General features: G+C 40.2%; 1 protein-coding gene across 6 annotated transcripts in view; it reads right to left on the bottom strand.

Annotated features, from left to right (window-relative positions):
* The window catches only part of CAB39L (calcium binding protein 39 like), a 63,605-nt gene that overhangs the window by 13,302 nt on the left and 23,040 nt on the right, over positions 1 to 27,263 (bottom strand). For 3 of the 6 annotated variants that reach the window (XM_030468003.1, XM_030468013.1, XM_008501624.2), the window contains 4 exons: positions 23,349 to 23,497; positions 12,891 to 13,055; positions 8,665 to 8,783; positions 2,362 to 2,530 (listed from right to left, as the gene is read on the bottom strand). In XM_030468003.1, coding sequence (XP_030323863.1) covers positions 2,362 to 2,530; positions 8,665 to 8,783; positions 12,891 to 13,055; positions 23,349 to 23,450 — 555 coding nt within the window. In that variant the 5' untranslated portion in view covers positions 23,451 to 23,497. Of the gene's footprint in view, positions 1 to 2,361; positions 2,531 to 8,664; positions 8,784 to 12,890; positions 13,056 to 22,159; positions 22,238 to 23,348; positions 23,498 to 27,263 lie in introns of those variants that run through there. The other 3 variants (XM_030468022.1, XM_030468039.1, XM_030468046.1) reach the window with 3 other exon arrangements.

Here is a 27,263-nt window from a genome sequence, read left to right on the forward strand (position 1 = left end):
GCAGTGACAGCAGCTTAAAAGGCTGAGTGTGACAAACATGAGTCACAAGCTTTCCTGCAGGGCACTTAGGAGGCAAGTTCAACATTTTTCAATAGGGGGCACAAATGGAATATAATCCAAACCAAGTTTTTCATAGAAGAACACAAGAGAACATGGAGCAGCAGTGTTCAGTCAGCATCCTTTCCAACTGCTGCTGGTACCTTCCACAGCTGACAGGATCTCTACATACAAGCTGCTTTCCTCTGCATTTTTAGCAGCTCTGTTTCCTCTCTGCAGTGCACCTGGATGAACTTAATTAAGATGTACATCTCCAGATCATAAAAAAACTCCACTACTTCCCTACTATAAATACCCTCAGACTGTAAGGCACATTTAATTAAGCCCTCCTCTGGTGCACAGACTATTCAAGGCTTTCTGCTCTTTACAAGACACCCCAGTGGCAACACTACAAACCCAACACAGGGGAAACAGAACCAAAAACACAAGATCAGTAATCCAGCCAGCGAGTAATCACAGCACTAATTTTTATGGCATTAGAAATGAAGTAGCTCCATATTTCATGATTCAACTGCTTCCACATCACTTCTTGCTGTTCCACCTCTTCAGAGTAACAGACTAACAGGAGAAGAGATAACAGCTGGTTTATTTACAGAACTGACCATGTCTCGGATCAGCAAGTTTAAAGTAAGAGGCAATTTTTTTAAAATGCAGTTTATAGATTTCCCCAAGCATTTTAACAGGTGATTTTTGCCCTATGTCTGATGAACTGCCCTCATACTCCTCTTTGCAGTACACTTGAGGATGTAGCTGCCTATTTTTAAGTCCCACTAAAAATACACCCAGATCACAGGAACAGAATTAAGTTCCACAGCTGTAGATCCATGAACAACATCAATCCTTCTCTCGGGAGAGTTGCAGCAGCCTGTGGTCTTTGCTGAATCTTAATTAAACCTTGTCCCCCTGGAGCCTCCTGTCTGGGGTAAAGACTGCTCCATCACAAAGAGCCCACAGATGCCTGACTTGGGCTGAAGGCTCAGAGCTCTTCTGCCATGTTGAGAGCAGAGTCCAGGAGCACTTTTGTCTGACCACAGACGAACACACTTTTAAGCACAAGGTAAAATGCCAGAGCCAGAGGATTCCAACATCCCAGTTGCATTTCATACAGCTCTACGCATGTATTTTTACTTGTCTGTGCTACTTCTACTTTCATACCATTTACCTCATGAGCACCAGACAGCAGAACTTAAAATAACTGAGATGCTGCTATTGATTAATGAGTGGTTTGAATTTATAATCCTGCTCAACTCATTACTGAAGAATGCAATGTTATCTCCATTATGTAAATCTTTACCCCATTCAGTAGGTTGGCAGAGGCCAGGTTTCAGTAGGTGCTGAACTACTGAGCTGAACTCTACATGAAAGATTCCTTATGGTTATTCCTAAGGTCTATCTAACCATGTTTCTAATTAGTTTTGGGGTAAAAGAATGAACAACTTATTTCTATGGCAGCAAGAAACTCAGTGATAGAAGAAAAAGGGAGTTGGGTCTATATTTACAACAGTCTTTGCCTGAAAAGAATTTTCTCCAGATTTCTTAAATAAATAATTTAAGATATAATTCTGAAAACTTTCAGAAATAAAGTAATTTTTGCCTACACATTCAGTTCATAGGCACCAAATTTTGCCCAAAGACTATACTAGAACCTTGCAGGAAAGATGATGGTGACATAAAACCTCCAAGAAATTTGGCAAGCTCCACACAATTTAATTTCTAATACAATACAGGCTCTGTACAGAGTCTATGCAGTGCTTCCAACTACTTTGCTGTTTGCAGTATGGGCCTTACAGTGAACCATGGGGCCACAAAAGTAAATGTTCAAATAAGCTGTAAAAAATCAGAGGTTGTGGTTTTAACCTAAAGTTGATTGCCAAACTCAGAATGGTGAAGAAAAATTATAGGATTTTGAAAGGAAATTTTAAAAGATTCCTTCTATTTACTGCTTGTGGTCATAATGGGTAGTGGTTTTGTCTCTGGAGGGAAAGGAGGGAGAGAAAAAGGTTATGCATTTTATAAGAATGTACATAATACATGATAATTTGAGTTTTAAATGGTTGCACAAAAGACTTTGGCTTATCAAGATGAAGAACATCAGTGAAATGTGAATCTCAATTGAGTTAAAGACTCTTTGCCGACTTGATTGCTATTGTGAATCCTGTTACAAAAAAGACCAGGGATTAATTATATCCTTTATTGAACTATTAAAAAACCACCCAGTTAAGAGGCACCACAACATTCAGTGATGACTACTGATGAGGTGCCATTTTGAACACAAACCTATGATAAAGTTATCAAATGATTTACCTTAAATGTAGCAAAGGCATCAGAAGCTATATCAAATGTTGACATTTCCACATATTTAAAAAAGTCTCTGAATTGTTCTGAGAAAAGTATGATTTTGGCCAAGGGTTCATGCCGGATACACTCTCTCAGCATAATTCCACAGCGTAAGGCAACATTTGGGGATTCATATCTAAAGAAGAAAGAAACAGAAAAAGATCAAAAATTGAGAAGAAGAGCAAAACAGGCAGTTTTCTAATAATGGGGAACTTTGTAGCTTGGGGAAGGTGTGTGTCACAGGGGACACAGCACTGTACCCAGCCTCAGGACCTCAGCCTGAAGCTGAGGAGCAGATGCAGAGATAAAGCTGCCAGCATTTTCCATCACCAACCTCTGCCTTCACAACCCAAACCACATTTTGGTGTAAAAGTGCATTATGCCTCCTCTCTGCGGAAAGACTCTGAGGAGGACATGATGTTTCAACAAAGCTCCTTCACCCTTTTGGGCTGATGAGAAAGCAAAGTCCATACAATAGAACCATCTCCCTTTTCAAATTTAATTCTCCTCAGTTTATCCAAGAAAAACATAACACCACATGGCCATCCATCACCCCCCTCTCTCCTTCTAGAGAATGCCACTCTAGAATACTAGAGGAAGATGGGAAGATGTTTACTGAGGAAGATGGGAAGATCCTATCCAAACAATCTACACAGCATTAAGCATTATGTAGCTGTGAAGATCTTTTTTGCAGTTCATGAGGAATTCTGCTCAATCCCTCCTCTTCAGAGACTGAAGTTGCTCAGGAGACAAGGATTCATTCCTCAAGTTACAATCCTGTTATGGCACAAGCGCTGCAATAGCCACAAGCCAGCACATGCCTTGGTCTTGGGAAGGGAGAAAGAAGGAAGGGAATTCAGCTCATCCAAACACCCCAATGGAGACACGTGGTGATCTCAAGGGTCAGGACTCAGACCACTGCTATTTAATATCACTGGCAGCAACATGGACAGTGAAACCAAGTGCACCTACAGCAGGCTTGCTGGAGACACCAAACTGCGTGGTGAAGTCAAGATGCCAGAGGGAAGGGATGGCATCCAGAGGGACACTGCCAGGCTAGAAAAGCGGGCTCATACAAACTGCATGAAGTTCAACAAGGCCAAGAACAAGGTTCTGCACCTGGGTTGAGGCAATCCTGTGCATAAACACAGGTTGGGAGGAGGAAGGGTTGAGGGCAGCCCTGAGGAGAAGGACTTGGGGCTGATGGTGTAACAGAAGTTGAACATGAGCCTTCAGTCTGCACTTGCAGCCCAGAACACAAACCCTGTCCTGGGCTGCATCAAAAGCAGCACAGACAGCAGTTCATGGAGGTGATTCTCCCCCTCTGCTTTTCTGAGACCCCACCTGGAGTTCTGTGTCCAGTTCTGGAGTCCCCAACATAAGAAGGACATGGAGCTCCTGGAACATGTCCAGAGGAGAGCCACTAAAATGATCAGAGGGCTGGAGCACATCCCCTATAAAGACAGGCTGAGGAATTTGGGGTTGTGGTTGTTCAGCCTGGAGGAGACTCCAAGGTGACCTTATAGCAGCTTTCCAATACCTGAGTGGGGGTTACAAGAAATCTGGGGTGGGGCTTTTTGCATGGGTGTGTAGTGAGAGGAAAAGGGGCAATGTTTTAAAACTTGAAAAGGGGAAATTTAGATTAGATATTAGGAGGAAATTCTTTCCTATGAGGGTGGTGAGACACTGGAACAGTTTGCTCAGAGAAGTTGTGGCTTTCCTTTCCATGGAAGTGTTCAAGGCCAGGAGAACTGGGACTAGATGATCTTTAAGGTCCCTTTCAACCCTAGCCATTCTATGATCTTATATTTATGTAAAGTCTTGATATGCTTAAAACTGAAATGAATCTGAAAGAAAACTGTTAGAAACACAACTTAAAAAAAAAATAAATCCAACAGTCAGGAAGGACTTAAAATGAACTTTTTCCAGCAATCTCCAGTCATGTGGAAGCGATGCAGTCCAAAGGGACAGAAAGCATGCTCTGTTTCAATAAACTGGTTATACTATATGAGAACTGTGTATTATCACCCAGAGCTTATCAGCATCATTTTTCCTTTGCACAATTAATTTCTATCACCAGGCCAAAACAACAACAACAACAAAAAGAAAACCACAAAATGCCATCTGTGCTGTAAGTGAGTGGGCCCTTAAACTTACCACCAGCTTGCAATTTAAAAGAATGGTAGTGTTTTGTAAGCATACCAGAGCTGCATAGTTCAACCTGATGTCAACAATAGTTGGCTTAACAAAAAATGAACTGCTATGCCAAAGAGGCAAATGAAACTTCCCACCCGCAAGGAAATGCATACACTCAAGCCCCTGTTTGTTTCCTTTTGGGAAACATTTACAAATGTGAATTTATAAGTCTTTAGACAATGGAGATTTGCTGATTGTTCCGTCGAGGCATACCTCTCCCTGGCTCCATTAGCAGGAATACTAATTTTCAAGAAAAAAAAAAAAAGGCAGAGTGAAGCCAGGAAAATATTTAATAGTTGGCTAAGGAATATTTTGGTTGGAATAAAAGCAAATTATATTGTTTCCAGCACAATAACTTTTTCAAACATAAGTATCAACAGAATCATTCTTAGTCAAATGCTCCATTATCTGGAAGTGGGTTATGGACCTTTGGCTGTTCATGTAAGCAAGGGAAGTTGGGTTTGGCTCCTGGAATATGCCTGGAAGGAGCTTACAGGCTGCCCAGTCATAACTGGCTTGTCCTCTGCACCCACACTTACATGCAAAGCCACCAGGCAGGAGTGACAGAAACAGGTTTCAAAATTATTTCTAAGGAGCAATTTGTGGTCTGTGCTGATAATAATCCCACAGCAGAAAAAAAAATGCACCGTTCATCTCTGTTCAGATGAACTTACAACCTAAAGAACCCCCTTCATACCAACTACTAGGGGCAACCAGAAATGGCAATAATGGACTTTGAAATATTTCAAAACACTTATGGAGACTGAAAGAGGCAAGACTGAGAGCAGAGATGTATCTCAGCACAATAATTCTACTTGTGTGGCTACTGCAGAAGATGGTACAAGGTAAGGAGCAGAGGCAGGAGATAAGGCAAGCAACAGGGAGACACAAGGTCTTGACAAGCAGCTGTATTCTGGTCTGATTTTACACTGACTTCTACAGCTTGAGTTGATCCTTGGATCAAAAATCTTTATCCTTGGACAAACTCACGGGGAATTCTGCCACTTTAGGTGATATAACCTTAAAGCACTAACTAAAAGCACTTTGATATGAAGAGATCGTCCCAACACAGACTGCAGCAGTGACTGACTTCATTAAATAGCAAGTGGCATAATATATATATATACTTGTGTGTGTGTGTGTGTGTATATACATATAAACATATAAACACACATATAAATTTGTCACTTGTAAGAAACGATGCAAGTACCACAAACTTCAGGTCCTCTACAGTCAGAGTATTAGAGGGAAAATATTTTAAAAAAACAAAGTTATTTCTGGGCTAATGCAATATGCTGACACTGGAGAAAAAAATATCAGCCCATATATATCAGGTAGTCTACATACACTAGATATTGTATTCATCTGAAACCCTACTCATACACAAAACCTGCACACACAGAAAATAAGATAATATTAAGGCATGCAGCAGGAAGGTTAATTAACCTAAAAAAAAAAAAAAAAGAAAAAAAACCACCAAAAAACCAACCAAAAAAACTATGTGCTGAATGTTTTCCCAAGGCTGAGAGGCTGGAAGGAAATATCCAACAAGTAAAATGAAGCCTAAAAGGTAAGAAGACTTATCTCAAGCTGGCAGTGCTACTGGAGCATTAGGCAGGAAACACTGGGTGGGAGCTCTGATTCAGGATCCTTCCCACTCAACAGAGCTCACATCATGCAATGAAAAAAGCAACTTTTTGTTGATGCTGTTGGGAACTGACTGTCAGGGGGGCAGTAAAACAGTGACAAAGCTTCACAATAGTCCCGGGCTGTTTCTTTTATACTCATGGTAGATTTTTAAAATTTTTTTATAATTTTTTTTTGTTTTCTCTCCAGATAGTGGCATGTCACAAACACTGAATGGTATAAGCCAGCCAAATCCCCTTTCCTTTCAGCAGATTTTGATTTCATGTATTGCATTTAACATTAAATAAATATGAAAATGCATCCTCAACTCACGTTTTCAAGCAGTGCTGTCTAACATGAAGCTTGTGTTTCCCAGTCTCACAGCTGACTGCACACAACCCCCACACACTGCCTGTGTGGAGCAACCAAAGTTCAGGGCCCTACTCTTGCTGCAGGCATTTAGTTTAAGCATCATTTTGACACAGTCCCAGCAGCAGAACAGATGCAGGTAAGGCAGCATCACACTCAACATCCTCCTGCTGCTACCCTGCCAGGGGCTGGGTAGAACCATCTGATGGATTCAACTGCACTTTCTAATGAGAAACTCCAGAAATGGCAAATTTGGCACTGCACTGTGGACCAAACTAAGGCCAAAGTCTAAGTCAATGTCCATAAAAAAGCACCTAAGTGATACCATTTCAATACATCCACCAGCTTAGGTCACCTACAGTAAAATGTCTGTCAGCAGCACATATGCATAACATAAAATCTTTACTATCATCTTAATATTTTGGGGTTGTTAGAGATGCCAAAGAATATCTGGGAAGTGATCCAGGAATATTTTTTAGCTTTAAATAAAGCCTAGACATATGGCAGTGATACATGCACAAGATGCAAAACCAAAATGAGTGAAAAAAATCAAAAAAGCAAAGATAGAGAAAAGGGAAGAAATTTATTGTAGCTATACATTAAATTTAAAACAGTTGTACAATTTAACAATGACCAAGAGAATTATCATCACTGTCCTGACATGAGTAATCTGAGGTTTATATAAAGGGTGAAACAAAATCCATTTAGCTAGCTTACTCGTTTTCTTTCTGAGGAAATAACACAAAACTAGTCAAGAGCTCCAAAATGGTATGGGATAGCTCTCTTGGTTTCTTTTCTCCCTACTCAGCTTAGCTGGAACTTGTCCAGTTTTGAAGGAAATAATTATTTTAGAGGGCTCTGGTGCCCACCCCTTCCCTGGCTTATGTCTGCCCTGGGTAGAGGAGGGAGGCTGCTGCCTGAGAGGCATTTTACCCTGGGGGCTGCAGCCTTGGCAGGAACAAACCTTAGATAGTGCTTAAGTACTTTCCTAACCCTGGTTGTGGAGCAAGTGGTAAAAATACAAATCCTGAGCCTCAAGAGAGAGAAATAATTTTTAAAAAATTCATTCTCTTAAGAATTATTAGTTAAAAAGGCTTATGTCATGTGTTTGAATGGCTCTTACTAATGTGACCCTACAACCGTGCTGTTTCATACTGATCAGCCAGTAAATGCACTTATTTCTTTATTTGACATCAGTTATTTAATCCAAAACACATTTATCCTCATTTCCTTAGGGAAAAATAAACAAATGCCTAGAGCCACAAGAAAACTGAGCAGAAAAACAGCAGACTTCAAGGGCTGGGAAAGCAAAGCTTCTTGCTGAACAGAAAGTGTTTTTAGTCAAAAGGGGACAGAAATTTCAAGAGTTTTAGGCCAACACTTGTGTGCTCCTGAATGTAGCTCCTGCAGCTCCTGTCCTCTCCACACAGGAGCCTAATTCCTCCCCTTGGCCAACTTACCTTGGGAACCATCACTGTCTCCATCACAGGTTAAAAGACAAAAATAAAATCTAATGCTGACCACTGTGGAGTTGGTTACTGAATTAATTTAAAGTTGAAGTTCACATGTGGCTACAAGCACTGGAGAAGTCTGCCCTGCAGACACAAATATTCTTTTTATGCATTTTTTTCCTTCCCTCTATTTTATCACATGGGGGTCCAGCATTTGACTCCATTTACTTACAGACACCACTATAAGTCACTCCTGCAATGCAAAAAGGTCTAAATGAAACTCAGGAGTCATCAGCAATTCCACACAAGAGTTTAGGACAAGAATTTAAGTACAGATAGTACAGATCCCATGGGGAGCAGTCAAAAGCAATCAGCGCATAATTATCCCAACATGAAGAAATGGTTAAGAAATAATAGCCAAATAAAATAGTCCAATCATAAAAAAGTACTCTGTGAAGTAGAGAGAAAGACAAATATGAAAGAAACAAGAATTCTGAAACAAAACCTGAAAATCCTTCTTTTCTTTTTTTTTTTTTTTTTTTAAATTAGAAGTGTAAAAGTATATCAACTGCAATGCCAGCATATTCCAGGCAATGCTCTTTAACAAAAACCAAATTAAAGCACCCACCCTTTTAGAAGCATGAAAAGGATATGTGGATGGGCACTAATGTATTCCACTGTAGGGCTGCGTGTGCCGATTTGTCTTCTCAAGATGTTGTTAAATATCTGGGAAACGTCCTTTTTCCCCTGTTAAAGAAGCAAAATATATTTTCAGCTAGAAAAACATGAACAAAGTACCATCTACTGTAATTTCTCTTCATTAGAGCAGAAATGAAAAGGGAAACAAAACACATCAGCCTCTTTTTTTGGGCTCTCCCCAGTACCACCACCTCATACTTGATGTCCCCTCAAGAGCAGAAGAAATCTTTCTCAGTTGAATGGCTCTGAGGGTTACCTGTGTCCTCACCCAAGATGTGAATCCTGCTTATTCTGTCAACCAAATCCCTGACTATATTCAGTAGCAACATTAAAGTACCATAGCAGCAAGCCACTACCCTGAGCCAAACGTTTTGCAGAGCATAATAGTGTTCCTACAGCCTCCCAGTATCAATTGTCAAGTACCAAGGAGATGGCCCCACAGCCCAGGCTTACAAAACTACAGCTTTTCATGATTCAAACACAATCAACACCGTGTGATTGCATTTTTGAAAATCAGGGTTAAATTAAAAACTGTGCCCACTATTTCACCCAGCAGAATGACAATTACTACTGACTGAAAGGCTGCACCCCCTATGTGTGGTCTGCTTCAGTCAAAACTAAGATCCTTCATTTTATCTTAATTTCCCCCTATATACACACATCTACACAACTATGTTTTTTTCTTCAAATGCTTCCCTGTGAAAACAGCTTTTCAGAAGGCCCTTCCAGATTACTCAGGGTTTGCCAATACATCTTGCATTAGAAGTCCTCTGTTTCCCCCACTGCATCCTCCCCTGGCCACAGGAGACAAACCGGTGTGTGAAATTAATGCTAGGAGAGGCTGCTGCACCAGTGACCAGGAACCAAGGCACTGACTCAACAGCATCTCACTATCTATGCACAGGGCAAGCTAATGCAAAAGGTTACCTATAATCTGTACGTGCTCACTGATCTGTCTTGAGAGGACAGACACTCCTTGGCAGAGAATTTATTGAGCATTTGAAACCAAGGAGCAGATAGCTTTGCACAGAAGGAAATTCCCCAGTTTCACCTCTACAAATAAATCACTGCTGCGAGACAGCAAATATTCTGCTTTCCTCCTTGTTCCAACCCATCTGGCTTGGAGACTCTGGGACTCAGAGAATTAAATGGGAGAATCAAATCAGAGCAGGCCAGTCCATCTGCCTTTGTCTGCAATATTTGTGACCCTTGGACATTCTCTTAATTAGGCTGATTCTTTATAAAGTCATCCTCTTCTCCCTTATCTTTACAACATTCGTAACTTATGTCTGGAATCCTGTGATCCCCAGTGGCTTCAGCACTTACTCCAAGACAAAAACAACCCAGACAGAAAAGAGCTGTTGAAAGGGCAAGGTGAAAATGGCCAAAAATTAAGTGATATCCCTTCTGCTATGCCAAATTTCACATTAGTAACGTAATATTAGGTACACTGCAGCATTATATGCAATAGCAGAGAGGAGATATATACAAGGAGATACACATTTACATATATATAAATATATATATACACATGTATATAAAATACATTAAATTATATATACATATATATACACACACATATATATGTGTGTTTGTGTGTATATAGATCTCAGAGAGGAGATACCTATATATCCATTTCTATCCAATTTTGTAGAGACCAGCAACAGTGAAAGCCGAATTAGTTGGTCCCTCTGGGCTTTCCTGGAAGGAATAGAGACAGGCAGGAGGGAGCCAAGGCAGAGCTCCCTCACCACCAGGCATGTATATAAATTGCAGTAATACTTGTGCATCTCTTCTCTCTTGGATCTGCCATTTGATTTGGTTCTATAATGAAATACGTATGGCCACTGAAACACAAGAAAAGGCAGCAAAAAGTGGCTAGACATGAACAAGGAAAAAACCTGCAAAGGAAACCATTCTAGAAATAACAAACTGCATGATAACTGTAACATAAGTTAGCTCCTAATTCTAAAAAAAACTAAGGAAGAACTTCTTACATCACTAGTCCTGGGCTTGTGGCTACTTACTGCCTCTTCAAGAGGCTTTACTGTTTGAGAACCTTTAGGCTTACATATGCTTAGGGACATAATTTATTTTAATTAACTTTTAATCTACGCACACTTTCTTCAGTTCTTCAGAGTTCAGCAAAATTCCATACTTTAAATTTCAAATACAGAGTCTGATCCTGATTCTGGGCTCCTGCCCAAACCTAGCTTTAGTGCTTCATAACAACATCATCAGCAAAATTGTGTCTTGTTTCTCAAGTGGCAGAAGCAATAAACCTGTGCTTTCTACAGATGTGTGATGGATACATGCAAGGACATGAGTCTGCCCTACACTCATGCTCATCCACACGTGCTCTTAGAACTCTGGCAGAGGAAGCACAAATGAGATAGGACTTGAATCTTCTGCCTTTTTCTTGGTGGGGGCATTAGCTCCAGTCTCACTCTTTCAAACAGCCACCAAGTTTCATGAAGTCTTTGAAGACACATCTTCAGAAGTTCTGTACTCCTGTGCAAAACTGGGATCAAAGTGGGCAGCAGGGTAGTGAGAAAGATACAGGAGTCAGGACAAAATGACATAACCTATATAAACATCATTCCCTTCAGAAATCAAATTATTTATTATTTTGCTTTCTATGATGAAATAGGGATCAAAGAATTTATTTGCATGTTATAAAGTGGTGAAATTGCTTGTTCAATCAAGAAACCTAAATGCCAACTCTGGCCACTAATTTAATAAAATGAAAGCAGAAAAGTTGATAAACTGAAAAAAACCCAATGGGAATACAAAGACAAAGGAACACACACTCTTCTTATCCTCTTGTTTTATGATCACTTTAATCTCTACTCATTTTCCAAGAGCATGTATAACAGGTTTTCTAAATGACTGAAATGGTCTTATCATGGAAAAATCTATTTTGCAATAGGAGTTATTAGAACTGTTTGTAACAACAGCATTTCAGCAACAGATTAGGCATGTCATTAAGTGCTTACTTTTGAAGACTGTGGGTTCAATATGTCCATAAAGAATTTTTTGTCTGACAAAAGCAATACAGACTGCTAGGTCACTAAAAATTGCAGTAGTTTCCCTTCTGTTCTGTATTTGCTAATAGTATCTTCTCCTCCACCTTTTCTTTTTTTTCTTCAAAGCCATCAAATAAATTGCTTTTAGGGTTTTTGATTGTTTGTTGTTGTGTTTTTGTTTTTTTTTTTGTAATTAAGACATTTTAAGACAACAGTAAACTGAGGTGGCAAGGAGAAGATAAATGGAAGGATCTCAGTAAGTTCTAGCATTAAAAAAAAAAAGTCTCCTGAACTTAAGACCTGAGGAAGAGTGACAGAACTCCACTAACAACACTTTCAAAAAACAATGCAAAACAAATAAATCAGTCCCCTGAATCCTGTCCTTACAGGGAGTAGGTGGAAGAGAGTGGGAAAAGACAACACAGATCTGTTACAGTTCCTCTGTTTCACTCATTAACAAAATGGAAAGAAAAGTAACAGAAAAAAATCTTCAGTAAGGGGAGAAAACTTTCACAAGAAAGTAGCTTGCCAAAAAGGTGGCTTTGAGAGCATCAGACTCAATGGGAACTGATTTTTAAGTTCAGCAGCCCCCCTGCCCTCCACATTGGGTACTGCCCCTCATTCAGACTTGGGTGGTGGAGGTTTGGTTCCTGGGAGCTGGGGATTTCTCACTGCTTGGAGATGCTCAGGCACTTGTGTCAATTCACCAGTGCCTGGGAACCACAGAAATCACAGGACTCAACAACAGCTCCTGGGGACCAATATCCTGGCTGACCAGAGGAATACTGTAGTGACCTTCCAGTGATAAAAGTTTCTTCCCAGTGCCTGTCAGCCAAAGGCCAATGAAACATGTTTATATTTAAGCTGAATTACTGCAACCTTTTCTACCATAGCTCTTCTCCCTAGTTAAAAGTAAGTTCCATTGTCTTAGTAGCTGTCTACTAAGTTCTTGGCTTTAACAACAAAACTGGCAGGGAATGGAATGGAATAAATAATAGCAGCTACTTTCCTTAGCAAGCAAAAACCAGTCTGGAACACCATAAAATAATTCAGACTTCAGAAAAATACAGCATACTCACTGGCAACACCGAGACCACAGTGATGAAAAGGTTTATGGCTGCTGACCTACCTCAAAATCTATCAGCTGCAGGTTGGCAATGAGAGTCACTAGAAGGCCACTGTTGTAAAGCTCTTGTGCCAGCTGAGCCACGATTTCTGTAGGTGGCTCCTTGTCTGTGGTCCCACACAGAATTTCCTTCATTGCTTGCAGAGATTTTGACACTTCCTCCGATGCCTGTTTGCCAGCAGATAAGGGGTTTGTTAAAAACAAACAAACAAACAAAACAGAAAGGGAAAAAAAAGTGTTTTAATTTAAAAGATGAGCAGTTCAAAACAAAAATCTTGTAACTGTACCTAGGATGATCATTAACTATTGTAAAATGGGACAGTGACTTTATGTGGTCACTGGGGCTGGAGCACCCACACTGCATCCTGCAGGTCCCACACAAGCACATTGGTATTTCCACTGAAACACAGTGTACCACCACTCATGTACCACAGGCAGAAAATAGGGGCAGGAGTGCAATTACCAACCAGCATCAGCAAGTTTGGAGACACTGCCCTGCCCTGCAGAAGGGGCAGCATTTTCAGCATCATTTCCCCTCTCCTCCCCTGCAGAGTCCATCAGCACACGTGGGGTGAGGAGGGCCAAGGGGAGGTACTGAATCACCCAGCTTCTGTTGCTGTGCTTCTTCCCCACTAAATGCTTGCTGATGGACTGTCCTGGCTTCTCTGCCAGCTCTACCCAAATAAATCCTTGTTCTCCTGCCAGCTTTGCACTGCCACCACGTATTTCCCCTCAGCGTGGCTCGATGGCCTGAGCCAGCATCTTCTGCAAGGGACTCACCTACTGAGTGCACAGGCACATCAGTCTCAGGCTGGGAAATTAATGACACAATTTGCTTTAGTAAAGCTCCACAGCTGCCACCAAGCAAACTAAAGTAAGTCTTTCACCTTCTGCTCCCACCTACTTTAGACTAATTCCATGCAATGTCTCAAGTACATAATGTAGAGGACAAATCAGGAATTACCTTAAAAATATCCTGACCAGAAAGCTTACAACAGGAAAATTAAAGAGAGGCATGAATAAACAGGCAACACCTTGCTGCTCATTGCAGTCAGTGGGTTTAAATCAGATTTGAACTATAAGGTTCCACTTCCCAAAGAAAAAAGACCAATGGCCACAGCACAGCAGCTCTGGCTCATGCTCCCCTCCCATGTTTGCTCCACTTTGTAAAAATAAAGACTCTGTGGAGCAAAGGCTTTATTTTTTCGTGTGTGTGCTTTAAATCCCACCTGCTCCAGCCATGGAGGCAATGGCTCTTTCTGGGTCAGGGTATATTTAATACATACCTGACCTGCAGCAAAGCTGGTTGGCAGGGAGTGGGAAGAAAGTAAGGGAGAGGTTTGAAAGTAAAGCTGAGAATGACAGCAAAGTGCCAAGCAAGACAGCTAAAGATGCTGGAGACAGGAGAGCATTTCACATCCATCTTGCAAAACATTTATTTGAAATGAGCCTGTTGTTAGCTTAGCAGGAACAAAGAAAAATAATCAAGACAGCCAAGAGCCATTTTTAAAAGTTAACTGGACATTAATGGATGTTCAAAGACAGATCAATAATTTCAATACATCTCTCACATAAACTGAAAGGAAAAATGTTGTGCTTTGAAATACCGTCCCATCTATATGCATAAAATAGCCCCGCAGTAATCCAGAGAGGCATCTCTCAACCACTGCTGATCTCACAGCACTTTAATCCTGTTTTAAATCAGAGATTTTATTCACACTGGTGAATAAATATCCTAGAAAAAGCCAAAAATTCCTAAAAAAAACCCAAATAAAAAGCCAGTTTCACATTGTTTATGTTTGGAAGATTCAAGCACTGAATTTGCACAGAATAAAGAAATGCTCTCCTCCAATCTGTACCTACTCTCAGCTTTCTGATAGCTGAAAAAGGTCAGCATGAGCAGCATGTAAATGAATATGACTGTGATAACTTTAACTACAGCAGAAGTCTTGTTGTTCCTTACTGTCTCTCAGCAAAAGAACCTATTTTTACCTCAAATCTTAGCGGTATGTCACTAGAGATATCCCACAGAGTACAGATGGGATTAACAACAGGGGTGCTATCTCAGAAACTAAAGCTCTAAATCTTCACAAGAGCTGTGCAGTGTTTTCATTTCAGAGGAAAAACCCATACATTTTTGGCTTTTCACCCATTCTGCTGGGCAGGGTGTGAATATCTCTGGCATCCTGTGGTTAAAAAAAAAATTAATACCTTTCCTTTCAAGTATAAGCATTTCTTTCTGGTATGTAGAAAAATGTCTGCAAGACAGAGATTTAGATTTCATTCCCAAAATGGAGGCCGAAAAGTGCTGCAGGAGAAAAAAAACCTATGGAACACTGGTGCTGATAGGCATAATGACTGTAATTCTCTAATCACCTGCCTTCCCATCCACTCATCTTTTCAGATTTTCTACATGTAATTTACATTTCATGTTTAACTTCCCCCCCCCCCCCTTTCGTATCCTCTGGATAGTCTGCAGTTTGACATTCAGCCCTCCACCAAAAGCTGTTCCCAGTCAAATCTGAAGACCACACTTTTGTGCCTACCCCTCATAATCTATCTGGAGAAAAAACATAATCCCAATTCTTAAATTAACAGCCACTTCTAGCCTCCAGTCTATTACTATTTATTTTCCATCAGTGGCAACAGCAACAATAGCAAAGTGCTGCAACTTTCACTTCAGTGGCAAGAGAAATCATAGGAAAACTGTAGAGCAAAAGAAAAGGTTTCATGAAATACCTAAGCACTTCTAAGCACTTCAGCCATTCACCTAACTCTTGCAATCTTCTTTCCAGAAGGAAGCCAGGCATCCTTCACATCAGGATGGAATTGATGGCATTGTATTTAGAGAAGCTGGTGTGAGCAGAGGGGAAAAAGGGGGAAGAGGAGAGAACCAAACACAGAATCCTAAGCAGAGTTGATTATACATATTGTGTACAAATGTCAGAAGTGGGATATGCTCAAATTTGGACAATTAAAGTTGCAGACAGGGACAATAAAGCAAAAGATGAAATGCAAGCTGATGTTAAGCACTCATTTATGTTCCTGTCACTGCACAGATGTCAGGATCTGGAGCTCCTAAAACAACTTGCAGGTTCCCAGTCTGCAAGCATCTCTGGTCCAGACTCAAAAGGATCCAGTTCCACCACAGAACACTACAGTGCAGGGTGGGTCTCATGGTAAGACATCTCCAATGGGATACAAAGTTGGTTTGCAACAGCTACATAAGGGGAGTGAAGGAGATTCCAACCCATAATAACCTGTGCAGTGAAGGAAGTTTTTCAATAATGGCCACTTCTTCTCAATTTTGGGCCAAAAGACCAACGAGTTCTTTCCAACATGTTCTTTCCAGCAAGACTCTTTATCCACAAAGCATAGTTCATAGTGACTGACAACCCACAAGAGGTTTTTGGCTGCATTTTGAAGCATAACATCTTGTGTAAATGTTGAATTCTAACAATCCTTGGATTTCTCTGCTAACCCTGCTGAACTGGTTGATGCACAGTAATCTCGGAGCTTAAGAAGTGACAGCATAGATAAACTTACGTAACTTCTCCAAGTTACATTACAAACATACTCAATCACATCTGCTTCCAAAGCTGGGAGTTTGTCAACACTAACCTGTCCCTCTAACCCTACCAACACCTTCAACAAGAAATGTCATAAGTTAAAGACACTTGGTTTCAAGCTTGTTTTCCTCAGAGATCAAATTCTTGGTTTTCTTGACTTAATGAGATCATAACATGAAGAAGCTTACAAATAAATTATCTCCTGAAATTCTCTGAGAAAACAAAATCTCAAGACTCTCCATTGCCCAATAGACATTTCCAGACCGACTGATGTTGTTGCAAAGGTCCAGCCCTGATTACAGAACAGGTAACACCACTACAGCTATACTGAAACATTTCTGCATTTCAGGGCTGATCTTTCACAGTGCTGATATTAGGCTCTTCAATTTAACTAACTTTGCCAGGTCTGGAAGACAATTTCAGAGTTTTACCGATTTTTTTTTTTACTCCTATCCACAGGAAGGCCAAAGAGCATCACCATGTTCTTAAGGTGATAATTTACAGTTATTTTTTTCTCTGTATTCCATACTTATACAAGACAATTCAATACAGAGTTTCTCTTTTTTTTTTCATTAAGGGATTACAAAGAAATCTTCCAAGTCCTCAGTCCTACTTAGTGCCATAGTCTAGCAACCGCAACGGTGGTTCAAGGGTTGGACTCGATGATCTCTGAGGTCCCTTCCAACCCAGCCAATTCTATGATCCTATGATTTAATTTGTCCATTACAACTTTTTTCTGTTCTTGGAAAATCTTCCAGAGAGATTTTAGAGTAGTATGGAAGGCTGTATCAAAGGTCTTACCTGTTGTTCATGCAAAAAGTTGAATTTTCATTTACGTAATTACATAAGATGGGACTTTCCATATTCAAAAGCTAAGTAGTTTTATCTACAACACTGCCTGTGTGTGATACAGCAAAATAAACAAAGCAGATGTTCTTCAGAAATCAAAACTTAAAAAAAAAAAGTTTTTTAAACCCCCATAGCATACTACAGAGATACTTTACCAAGAGTCCCCAACTTCAGCACCTTAAATTTCTAGCTGTTCCAACTGGCTTAACAAAAATGACCTCTACTTACTAACCTTGCCCTTCCCCTCTCCTTAGCTACTGACAGCAATTTCACATTTATCTTAAAAGTGCTGGAACAAGTGCTTGTGATCCAGACTTATTATGCTTGTCAAAGAGAGAGATAAGTGGTCATGTGATGTAGGACCACTGCATCTTTTTAATTCTTTCCAAGGAAGATTACAAAAAAAAAAAAAAGCAAAAACAACTCCAAAAACAACACAACCAAACATAAAGGGCCTTGAACAGCCAACAGTCTGAGCTCCTACATTTGAACTGCAATTATTCAAAGCTTTCAGTGGGTTGCCTCTACTTTACCTCCATTTTACCACAAGGTTAGAGGTTTCACATGTTTGTACATATATTACAGTTCAGAAGGGCTTATTCTTACTTTTATCCATCTAGGGACTTATAACATTTATGAATAACCATCACACTGAAGAAAAATCAGATTCATCTTTTTGACCTTTCCAAACTCAGGTTCCAAACATACATAAGAAAAATACATGATGCCTGACATCTGACATCTGCATAGCTATGAAGAAACCCTCAATTCTTCATAAGATTATGACAGATAGAATCATACAGCTTATGTTTGTGTACCTGTTGTGTTTTAAGGGAAATAAACGTCTTTCCAAACTGTTGCTCACTTGCACAGCAGCAGAGTAGCACACACAGATGCCTGCCAGCATGAAGTTAAATACTCTAATGTGTGATTCACTGAACTGCCAGTACTCCATGCTATCGTGCAAAGCTCCTTAATTTGACTCTACCTTGTTAAAAAATATCCTGTGTGATTCAAAACAACTTTTACCCTAAAAGAACAATGCTAACACAACTTTAAGGACTCTTAAAAAGAGCCATTGGCAGAATCTGAATCCAGCATCATTTAGGATCATCCCAACTGACTTGTTTGTGGTACAATTTCATGCTATATAGATAGATATAGAGGAACAAATTTTGGATGTTTTGGATCAGGAGGCATGAACTCTGTCATTTGGCAAAACATTATGGCCTAGTATTCAAGGAAGAAAGCAAAGACAATAGGCCAAGCAGGAACAGAGAAATGCCTTTTAAAAGACTGTATGATTAAATAAAAGAGACAGGTTTGCCTGGACATAAAGTCCTTTCCCACTGTTAATCCTGTACTTAAGACAGAACTAAAGGTTGTAAAGTCCTTAAAAAAAAAAAAAAAAAGGCAACCAGAAGAGACAGGTTTTAAACTCTTGGCACCAGCACCTGATAGTATCTGGAGTTTCTCCCATCTCCAGAGTAGTAACAAGCCTTAGCAGAACAGGGAAGCTGAAACATGAAACACTCCACAAAATCCCAGGACATGCAGAGCAAGAAGGAAGGGGTGCCAAGCCCTTCTTATCACATTCCCTCAGTTTCAGTGTGCAGCAATGAAGTCGAAGGCAATTTAGCAACCAACTCTGGGAGCTGCAGAATCAGATCCATTGGGTATTCACCTTCACAGCAGTCACACAACCATTCTTCCATGCTAATGCACATCACATCCTCCACATGCACCTCATCTCACCCACCACTCCCCAGCCACTTGATCATCACAGGAGGAAGCAAGGTGAACAGGCTTCACTGGTGCTATGTAAAAAAAGGAGGGTTTATTGATATAAATATTTCTTCTGGGAATCTTGAAGTCTTTTAACTGTAGCTTTATTTAAAGGCCACTCTCTGGACCCCTCTGAATAGTGCTGAATTTGTTACAGAGATGCAACAGAAGACAGATTACAGTGACCTACAAAGCAGTCTTGTTAAGACATATTTAAGAGGAAGGGGCAGAAGCTAGACACTTCAGGTTATTTTATGTCTAGCTGCATGATTTTTCTGCACACCGACTCAGGGTGCTGCAGCCCGGGGTTGTGCCTGCCAAGAAAACACTCAGCATGGTGCCCTGAGCCAGCTCTAACTCACTTGGGTTCAGCTTCCCTGATAAATCCAAGTCTTGGATCAGCTGCACTAGAAACTGCAAATCTTTCAGCCTGCCCAGGCCTAGTGCAAAGATTAGGCCAAGTTTCAAGTGACCCCAGCTCCGTTTGCTACTCTAAATCAAAAGCGTGTGAAAAGCTTTTGCTGCAGGGTGTGTTCAGAAAATGTCACCAAACCTGTAGGCACCGCAGATGGCACTGAGTCACAGGTGCTGCACCCCAAGGTGTGTGGTTAGAGAGAGGGTGACATGTTCAAGGACATCCTCCAGCAACACACTGGTGCCAACTGCACTGATTTGTGCTGAACACACCACTTGAGGAAGTTAGGATGTCACCCCCTTTTTTTTTTTTGTGAGATAAGTCAGCTATCCTTTCAATTAATATTTTTTTTACATCATCCATCAACACGAGACATGGCAACATATCAGCAATAAATGAGGTAGTGTGACCAGAATATTACATGCTGGCCTTTCTTCCTCAGGTTCAACAGAACTGTCCTCTTGATACCACAGCTTCTCCCCTCTTGCTCCCTATTTATCTTCTGGATGCTACAGGAGTCTGTTCCAGAAAGAAGGAAGAGTTTAAACTCCAAAGGCTTTATTTCCTAGGTATTTAAATCCTTCTCCACTTTTCTAGCTCATTACAGAATGGGTGTTTCTCATAAAATCCAGCTTCAGTTTGGCTCTACATGACCGAGATTAAGTTTTATGGCATATATAGAATTCTGTAATAAAACATATTTAATTGATCTTCACCATGTAAAGCCTGACCAGGATGTAAGCAATTGTACGTGTCACAAAAACACCTTATTTATTTCAGATGTTGGAAGACAGGATGCTTGATAAAAACAGGCTTTAGGCTTCCAGCTCTGTCTTACCCTACTTAATCCCCTAATTGTTACAGTTGATTTGCCAGTGCTGCAATACCTTCTTTAGATGCTATTAAAAAAAAAAAAAAATTAAAAAGAGGTTTAAGAAAGAGTACTTCAGAGGAAGAGCAGCCACGTGTACTTCTCAGCCCATGGTCTATGGTTTATCAGTCCCATCAGAATGTAGCTGAGAAAAAGGCAACACCTTAAGCACATACTCATCCATGCAAGGAAACAAGCAAAAAAACCCCACCCATAAAATACAAGTAAGGCTCAGGCACTCAAACTCAGGCTATTTTTTAAGTTTAGAGTTTTTTAAAAAGCATTATGGCAACACTGCATATATTAATAGATTAAAAAAAGAAAAGACATATGGTGGAACTGGGTCAAAAAATTCAATCCTTATCTAAGAAGACAGATGCCAGCACAGTCAGTGGAGTTCAGTCAAAGTCTGAATGGGTCCTATTCTATGACTCACAAAAAGCATCATTAAGAAAGAGCATAAATTTCTGTCTATTATGTGGGTATAAGGAAATGTGTCTCACAAAAGATGTATAATTGCCTTTATACTTCCAAGTGGCTTCTCTGCATCTTATCTATCAAGCTGTGCCCTCTCCTCACTTCTCAATACTCACAAAGGCTTAACTAATGTGCTGTAAGCCTCCTTCTACCTGCATACTGCATAGCTTGGTAGGAATCCTCATTTCTGCATTACCTGAAAACATCCCCTTCAAGGCACAGATGGCTTCTAATAAAAGCTGCACAGTCACATTAGAAACATCAAGCCTCTCCTTATCCACCATCATGTTCCCTCAGCTGCCCAGGTTATCTTCACCTTGTACTTATGATTTCTCAACTGGGAAAGGAAATGAGGAGGTTTTCCACTAGCCCTGCATTTTATTTAGGCTTTGCCATACTTCTCTGCCAATTCTGACTGTATTAGCAGCTTTCAGCTGTCTCAGCCCACATAACACATTGGCTGTGCTACAATAACAGCTCAATTGTCACAGGATAAATCTTGTTTAAGCGTCTGAGGCAAGTCCTAGTTGGAAGCTATTCTGCATGCAAGAAAAATCAGGGATGCTGTGGAGTTGTACCCTAGAAGTCCTGGGGATCTCAGTTTTATGATGAGGCACAGCAATTCTTGCAGCAGAAAAGGAACCAGAAATAAAAAAAGTCAGTAAGCCCTGAGTCCCACACTTCTGTGTTCACAGGATTGTTATACTTCCCACAGGGTCCAAAACCAGCTCCAGGATATCCAGGGTTTGTGGCTCCTGCAGGAGCCAGGCCTCTGGGCCCTTTAAACTGGGCCCTCTGACACATTAAATCTCTCTTTGGAAATTGAATCTGAGGTAAATTTAAATACCTTTCCAGGTTTTGAAGAGCATAGGGTGAAACATGGTGCCCCAAAAAAGGGCTGCTTTCTTCACTCTCTGCCTTGCTGCTGAAACAACTTCCTTGTCCCCACTTCCTCCTTTCCCTTGATCACCCACATTTACCCAAGGAACAGCCTCCATCCCACAGTGATAAAGTACAGCTGAAAATACTGAAAACCATCCTGTAAAATAAGTAAAATTATCATTACATTTGTGAGCCATTTCTATCCTACTACACTGGGGGAATTCTCCCATATCTTTGTAAGAAAAACCCACACCAGCTGTTCTGACTTCTATGAACAAATCTACATCGAGTTCTCAGTTTTCTGAGAAGCTTGAATTTCTCCTCCTTTGTCACTGACACCCAAATAAACAAACCAGCTCAAAGCCAAAAATTCTTAAAACCACAACTTGGAGGAGTCATGCTGTAAAGCAAATTGAACACAAACCTGACTCTAGAGCTTCTGCTTTGAATGTCTTCTTTAATCACGCTCTGAAGGATGAATTCAGATGGGGAGGGCAGGCTGTTGGTTTATTTAGTTACTTATTTTAAGTTTTAGTTCAGAGTGTAATTCTCTCAGTGCTTTTCAGTTGACTGAAGGCATTTCAGTATGAGACATCAAATACCAGAGGCCTCCCTGAAATTTGTGGCTGATCTTACACAATTAACACACTTTGAACTACTTGCTCTGAACCAAAAAGTTTCAAGAGGATCTCACAAAGGGTACAAAGGGCTCTGTGCTTGTGCTTACCTTTTGGGTTGGGTTTGTTCAAATATGGGCTCCTGCACAAGGTGGGGGAAGCAGAACACGCACAAACATCAGCTGAGTTAATGTCATTTATCAGCTATTTCTGTTTCCACCAACATTCAGTTTTAACTAAAAATGATCTTGTTAATTACAATCACATACTTCTACTACAGCAATAATATAGAGGGTGGAAGTCTCAGACACACACACACACAAAAGTAAAAGGTTTGATTTTATTTAAGCACAAATTCTGATTTGTGAGCATTCTGTATGCTGGGCTGTATCTTCTCAACTGGTCACTGGAAGAATGGCAAAAGTAATTGAGGTGTGTGTCACAGAGTTAGAGGAGACCAATTAGCACAAACCTAGCACCATACTAGAATACCAGTAGTGCAGTTCATTTAGGAAAGAGTAGCACCCAGAAGATTGGAAAGGACTGACAGAGTGAGATCTCTTTTATATACACATAAACACATACAGGTTTGCTGTTTTATGGGCACAATGTTCATCACAAATACATTCTGCTCTGAAGTTCCTTCACATTAATTAGCAGCCTCATTTGTTAACCTGCTAAACCAATTATTGTTGCAATAGTCTTCAAATAGCCTTCCAACTTGTTTTGCTTGATGCATTACTATTTGAAGTAGTAGGAGCTCATCCCTTATTTCAGCTGAGGCTTCTGGATCTCATCTTTTTCTGCATGACCCCTAGATCTGTCCTAGTTAAAAAATAGCCCTCTGGTTTCAGCAGAACCATTCAAACACAAAGCTAATTACATGTGAAAGTGCTTATAGATTTGGGGCAGCAAGGAAACACAGTTTTACTCCTTTCATTCTACTGTTTCACCAGCATAAAAACCTTATCAGTCTTCTACAACATTACCTCATACCTTGTCTGTCTTTTTTTCTTGCTTTTCCAATATGGCCATGTTTTCTTTCAGAACTTTCACAATCTCAGCAGGATTTTTGTGCGATTTACTAAACAAAGGCATGGTTTTTCTTCACCTGGATTTCTTCCTTCAGGAAAGAAGTGGCCTGCCTTAAATCAAATAAGAAACAAAAATAGCTTTTAAGGTTTATACGAAAATGCAACAAAACACACAATGACATCATGAACAAGAAAACTTCTGCCTCAGTCACCACATATTGCTTCAGCTAATCAGCGGAGCAGTAAATATTCTCATATACAGTTATTGCAAGTTCCTCCACAAGCTACCATTAGGATATGGAAAGCAACTACTGAGTGCTTGTGCAGGAACTGCTTCCTAAAGCCCCCAACCTACAGGTCAGCAGTCCATGACTATGTCCCAATTTTTTTGGACACAGTGTATCTGGCAGACTCCACTAGATTTCTGATAGGTGTTTCTGCCAAACTGCACCGGCCTCATCAAGATGCAGAAAACTAAGTGTAGATGACAGGATACCAAAGTGTCCTTTGTTTAGAGCATCAAAAGATCCCAGCTTCTCTACAGTGGCTCCTTGCTTTTTGTCTGCTTTGCTTTTTCAGCCTAAAACCTTCTTGAGGGGAAGCAACTTAAGATACACTCTAAGTCTGACAGACTTCAAGAATCTGTGGGTCAGATCTCCCTTGTGTAAAACACTGCCTGAATTAAATAAGGAACAGAGGCCCAAATATGGACAAAAATGTTTAATGATATTTAAAAGAAAGTATGCATTTTAACCAAAATGGATTTGTTTGTTCAATTTAAAACAACCTTCCTGTGTATAGAAAGGCAACTACCACATCACTGAACATATACATGAAAGAAAATGAGTAGTTTAGTTTCTGATCATACATAGCATGAAGTTGTGGATTCCCATGGGTTTTGCTGAGGGTCCAATACAAAGATTTAGTGAAGTCAATGGGCTGACTACAGATGGTAATCTGATCAGAATATGCTCTGGTTAAGGCAGTACAGCTTTCCAGGGAGAGACTGTCACTGTTCTGTACAGCACCCCAGTTTGTACAATAACAAAGAAGTAAAAAACCACCACCAACAACAGAAGAACCATTTTCATCTCTTTCTACAACAAAAGACAACCACCAACCCCCTCCACAAACACATTTGCAAGATTAGTTATGAAGACCTAAACATACACACTTCAAGCTCCTTATTCTTCTTCAGTTTTTGCTATTAAAAAAAAGCTTTACACAAGAGGCTTTAAAATTAAATGACCACAATACACACAGTATAAGGAAGAACAAAACAGAGCAGTGTAATGTTTTCCCAGTGGACATAAAGAATCCACTCCTCTCATGCTTTGTTGTTACAAGCGACATGCCACAGAGTCCATCAGGAAGTATGACCCAATTTGTGCCACACATCCATGTGTTACTAATCCTCAAATATTCTATACGATTAATACCCAGATTAGATATACATTCTACTGCAATTATAAATAGCAACCACATGAAACATCCAAGTACAAAGTTCAAGCCATAGAGAAGTACTTAAAAAATTCAAAAAATAAATAACATCTTATTAAAAACATTTCAATTTTTATTGCAGGTCATCTTTATAGGAACAGTTTCCATGATAATAAAGAAAATATTTTTAAATGCCATTATTTAACCCAAAAGTTCCTTTATAGTGTCCAGAGCAGCTGAATTCATATATGGCTTCTCATTTGTTACTAGGTCAGTTTTACAGGAGTATTTTCATGTTCAGTGTATGAAAGCTCACCTCTTTTGGATTGACATTTTCAAGCTCTACATGATTCAGTTCAAACTCATTTTTATTTCTGTAGTTTTAGCTACCTAACCTTCACCACTTGGCTGAGCTCTCAGCTGTGGAGTCCTGCTCTTGTGGAACTCACACCCGTGAGCTTTGGCAGCACCATCTGACCAGCAACTGAGCAGGGTCATGCCTCAAGATTGCAAGCCTGAAGGTTGGGTATACTAACAACACACTCATTTGGGCAAATTCAGCTACATAAAAGCACTGGAAAATGCTGGGATGCCAACATTGTACAACAGATTTCTTAAAACACTGCTAGCAAGCCTCGGGCACCCCATAATCCTGCATGTGTTGCAACCAGATTAGTAATTCCCAAAACACTTTGAGAGGGACCTGATTCTGCATGTTTTTATTAGCCAAGAGGATGTGAAGATGCAAGAGAGTCTGAGAGCAGGAGCTTAAAAGGCACATTTAAATTCAAAAAAGAAGCGTTTCCACCGAGGGTGGGTTAGGTTTCTTTATATTGCTGAAGTCTCTATACAAGAACAAGCAAAGGAGGAGATAATTTTTAAATAGAAGTACTCATGAACTAGAGGCTCCAGATTTTTTTTTAAAAAGTCCATATTCTAACTGAAATGTTGACTATAAATTATTAACACAATTTCCTCCCCTCAAAATAACCTACATAGCTGTCTGGAGTGTGGTGTCTGTATTTAGATAGTCACTAATTTTGCCATAAAACTCCAAGAGCCAGGTGAGCACTGTTCCACTGTATAGTTCCCATCTCACCACCAAGTCACCACACCACTGCTCAATGGTGAAATATCATTTCTCTTCAATTAATGCCCTAACAGTGTCTTCATCACAACAGCAAAATCACCAATATTAGGGCAGGAAGGGACTCAACAGTCTGCTTAGCTCCTCCCTCAGCTGAGCAGAGCCAAAACTGTGCTTCACTCCAGTTATCAGTGTTAGATACAAAGCAAGGCACTCGCTGTATGCAAGTGGAGGGAGACAGAGAGAAAAAGGAGAAGAGCCCCAGATGTGCACTGAAGAATGTTTTAGTACTTACTCCTTTCCAGGACACAGTTTTCAACCCATCAGCACTTGACAAAAGATGATCCATCACTTGAGAAAATACATTCTAGCAGCTGCAGTTTTCTTCTCCAGGTAGGAATCTCCTAGGGACCATTTGCTATTCCCAGTTACAGGGAGAAGCAAATGAAGGTAAAGTCACTTTGCTGAGATTGGGGCATTGCAGTCCTAAAGTCTTAAGGCTGGCTATTCCATAAGGCACAAGGCAAAACAAGGACTCCTCTCCTTCATCTTTGCTCCTCATGACTGGATTCTCCACCATCAAAGCAAGCACGAGCTCTTGGCTAAAGCTCTTAACACAGCTGAGCATTCCAGCCTGTCCCACTCCTGTCAACTTTCTGCTCTTTAAGCTTTACTTGGAAAGTCTCCTCTTTGGTAGAAGCACTGCTTTGGTTCCAATTCCCTATTCCTTTCATAACTTTTTTTAGAGCTCTGTATTTTCCAGGCATCTTGCCCTCTGTCAAGGTGGTTTGAAATTTTAAGTTGAAAAGCTACCATGGGAAGAGAAGTAGGAAGAGAGATGGACAGTGTGACCATGTTTGATTTTCTCAAGAAGCCAATCTAAAAACAACTGAAGTGCAAAAATGAATGACAGCTAAAGAGAATGCAACACAGGGTTACCAAAGGTACCTCATACTACAATCCCTTGTGAATGTATTTTTGGACAGAGAAAACACAGAAGAACCCAGGCATCTGACATGGAACTACACTAAGCTGAACATAACAGAAAATAAACCAGTTGAAGGAAAATTATCTTGTCAAGGGAAATTGATCATCTGAGAAAGTAAGAGCAATTTGGGGATGGGATCTCATTTAGAGAGATATGGGATATGGGAATTGAGAACCTACCCCAAAAATGTCATGACTCAAAACAGGAAGATATTATCAACACAGAAGAGGACTGCAAAATCATTACCTGAGACACTGGTTGGCCTTGGGGACTGAGATAATAAAAACAGGATAAAAATCGAGAGTTAAAAAGTATCAGATAATGCTGAATGGGAGAAGAGACAGAGAGCTGCAATAGTTCCC

This window comes from Calypte anna, chromosome 1 (assembly GCF_003957555.1).
Source record: "Calypte anna isolate BGI_N300 chromosome 1, bCalAnn1_v1.p, whole genome shotgun sequence".
NCBI classification, from domain to species: Eukaryota; Metazoa; Chordata; class Aves; order Apodiformes; family Trochilidae; genus Calypte; species Calypte anna.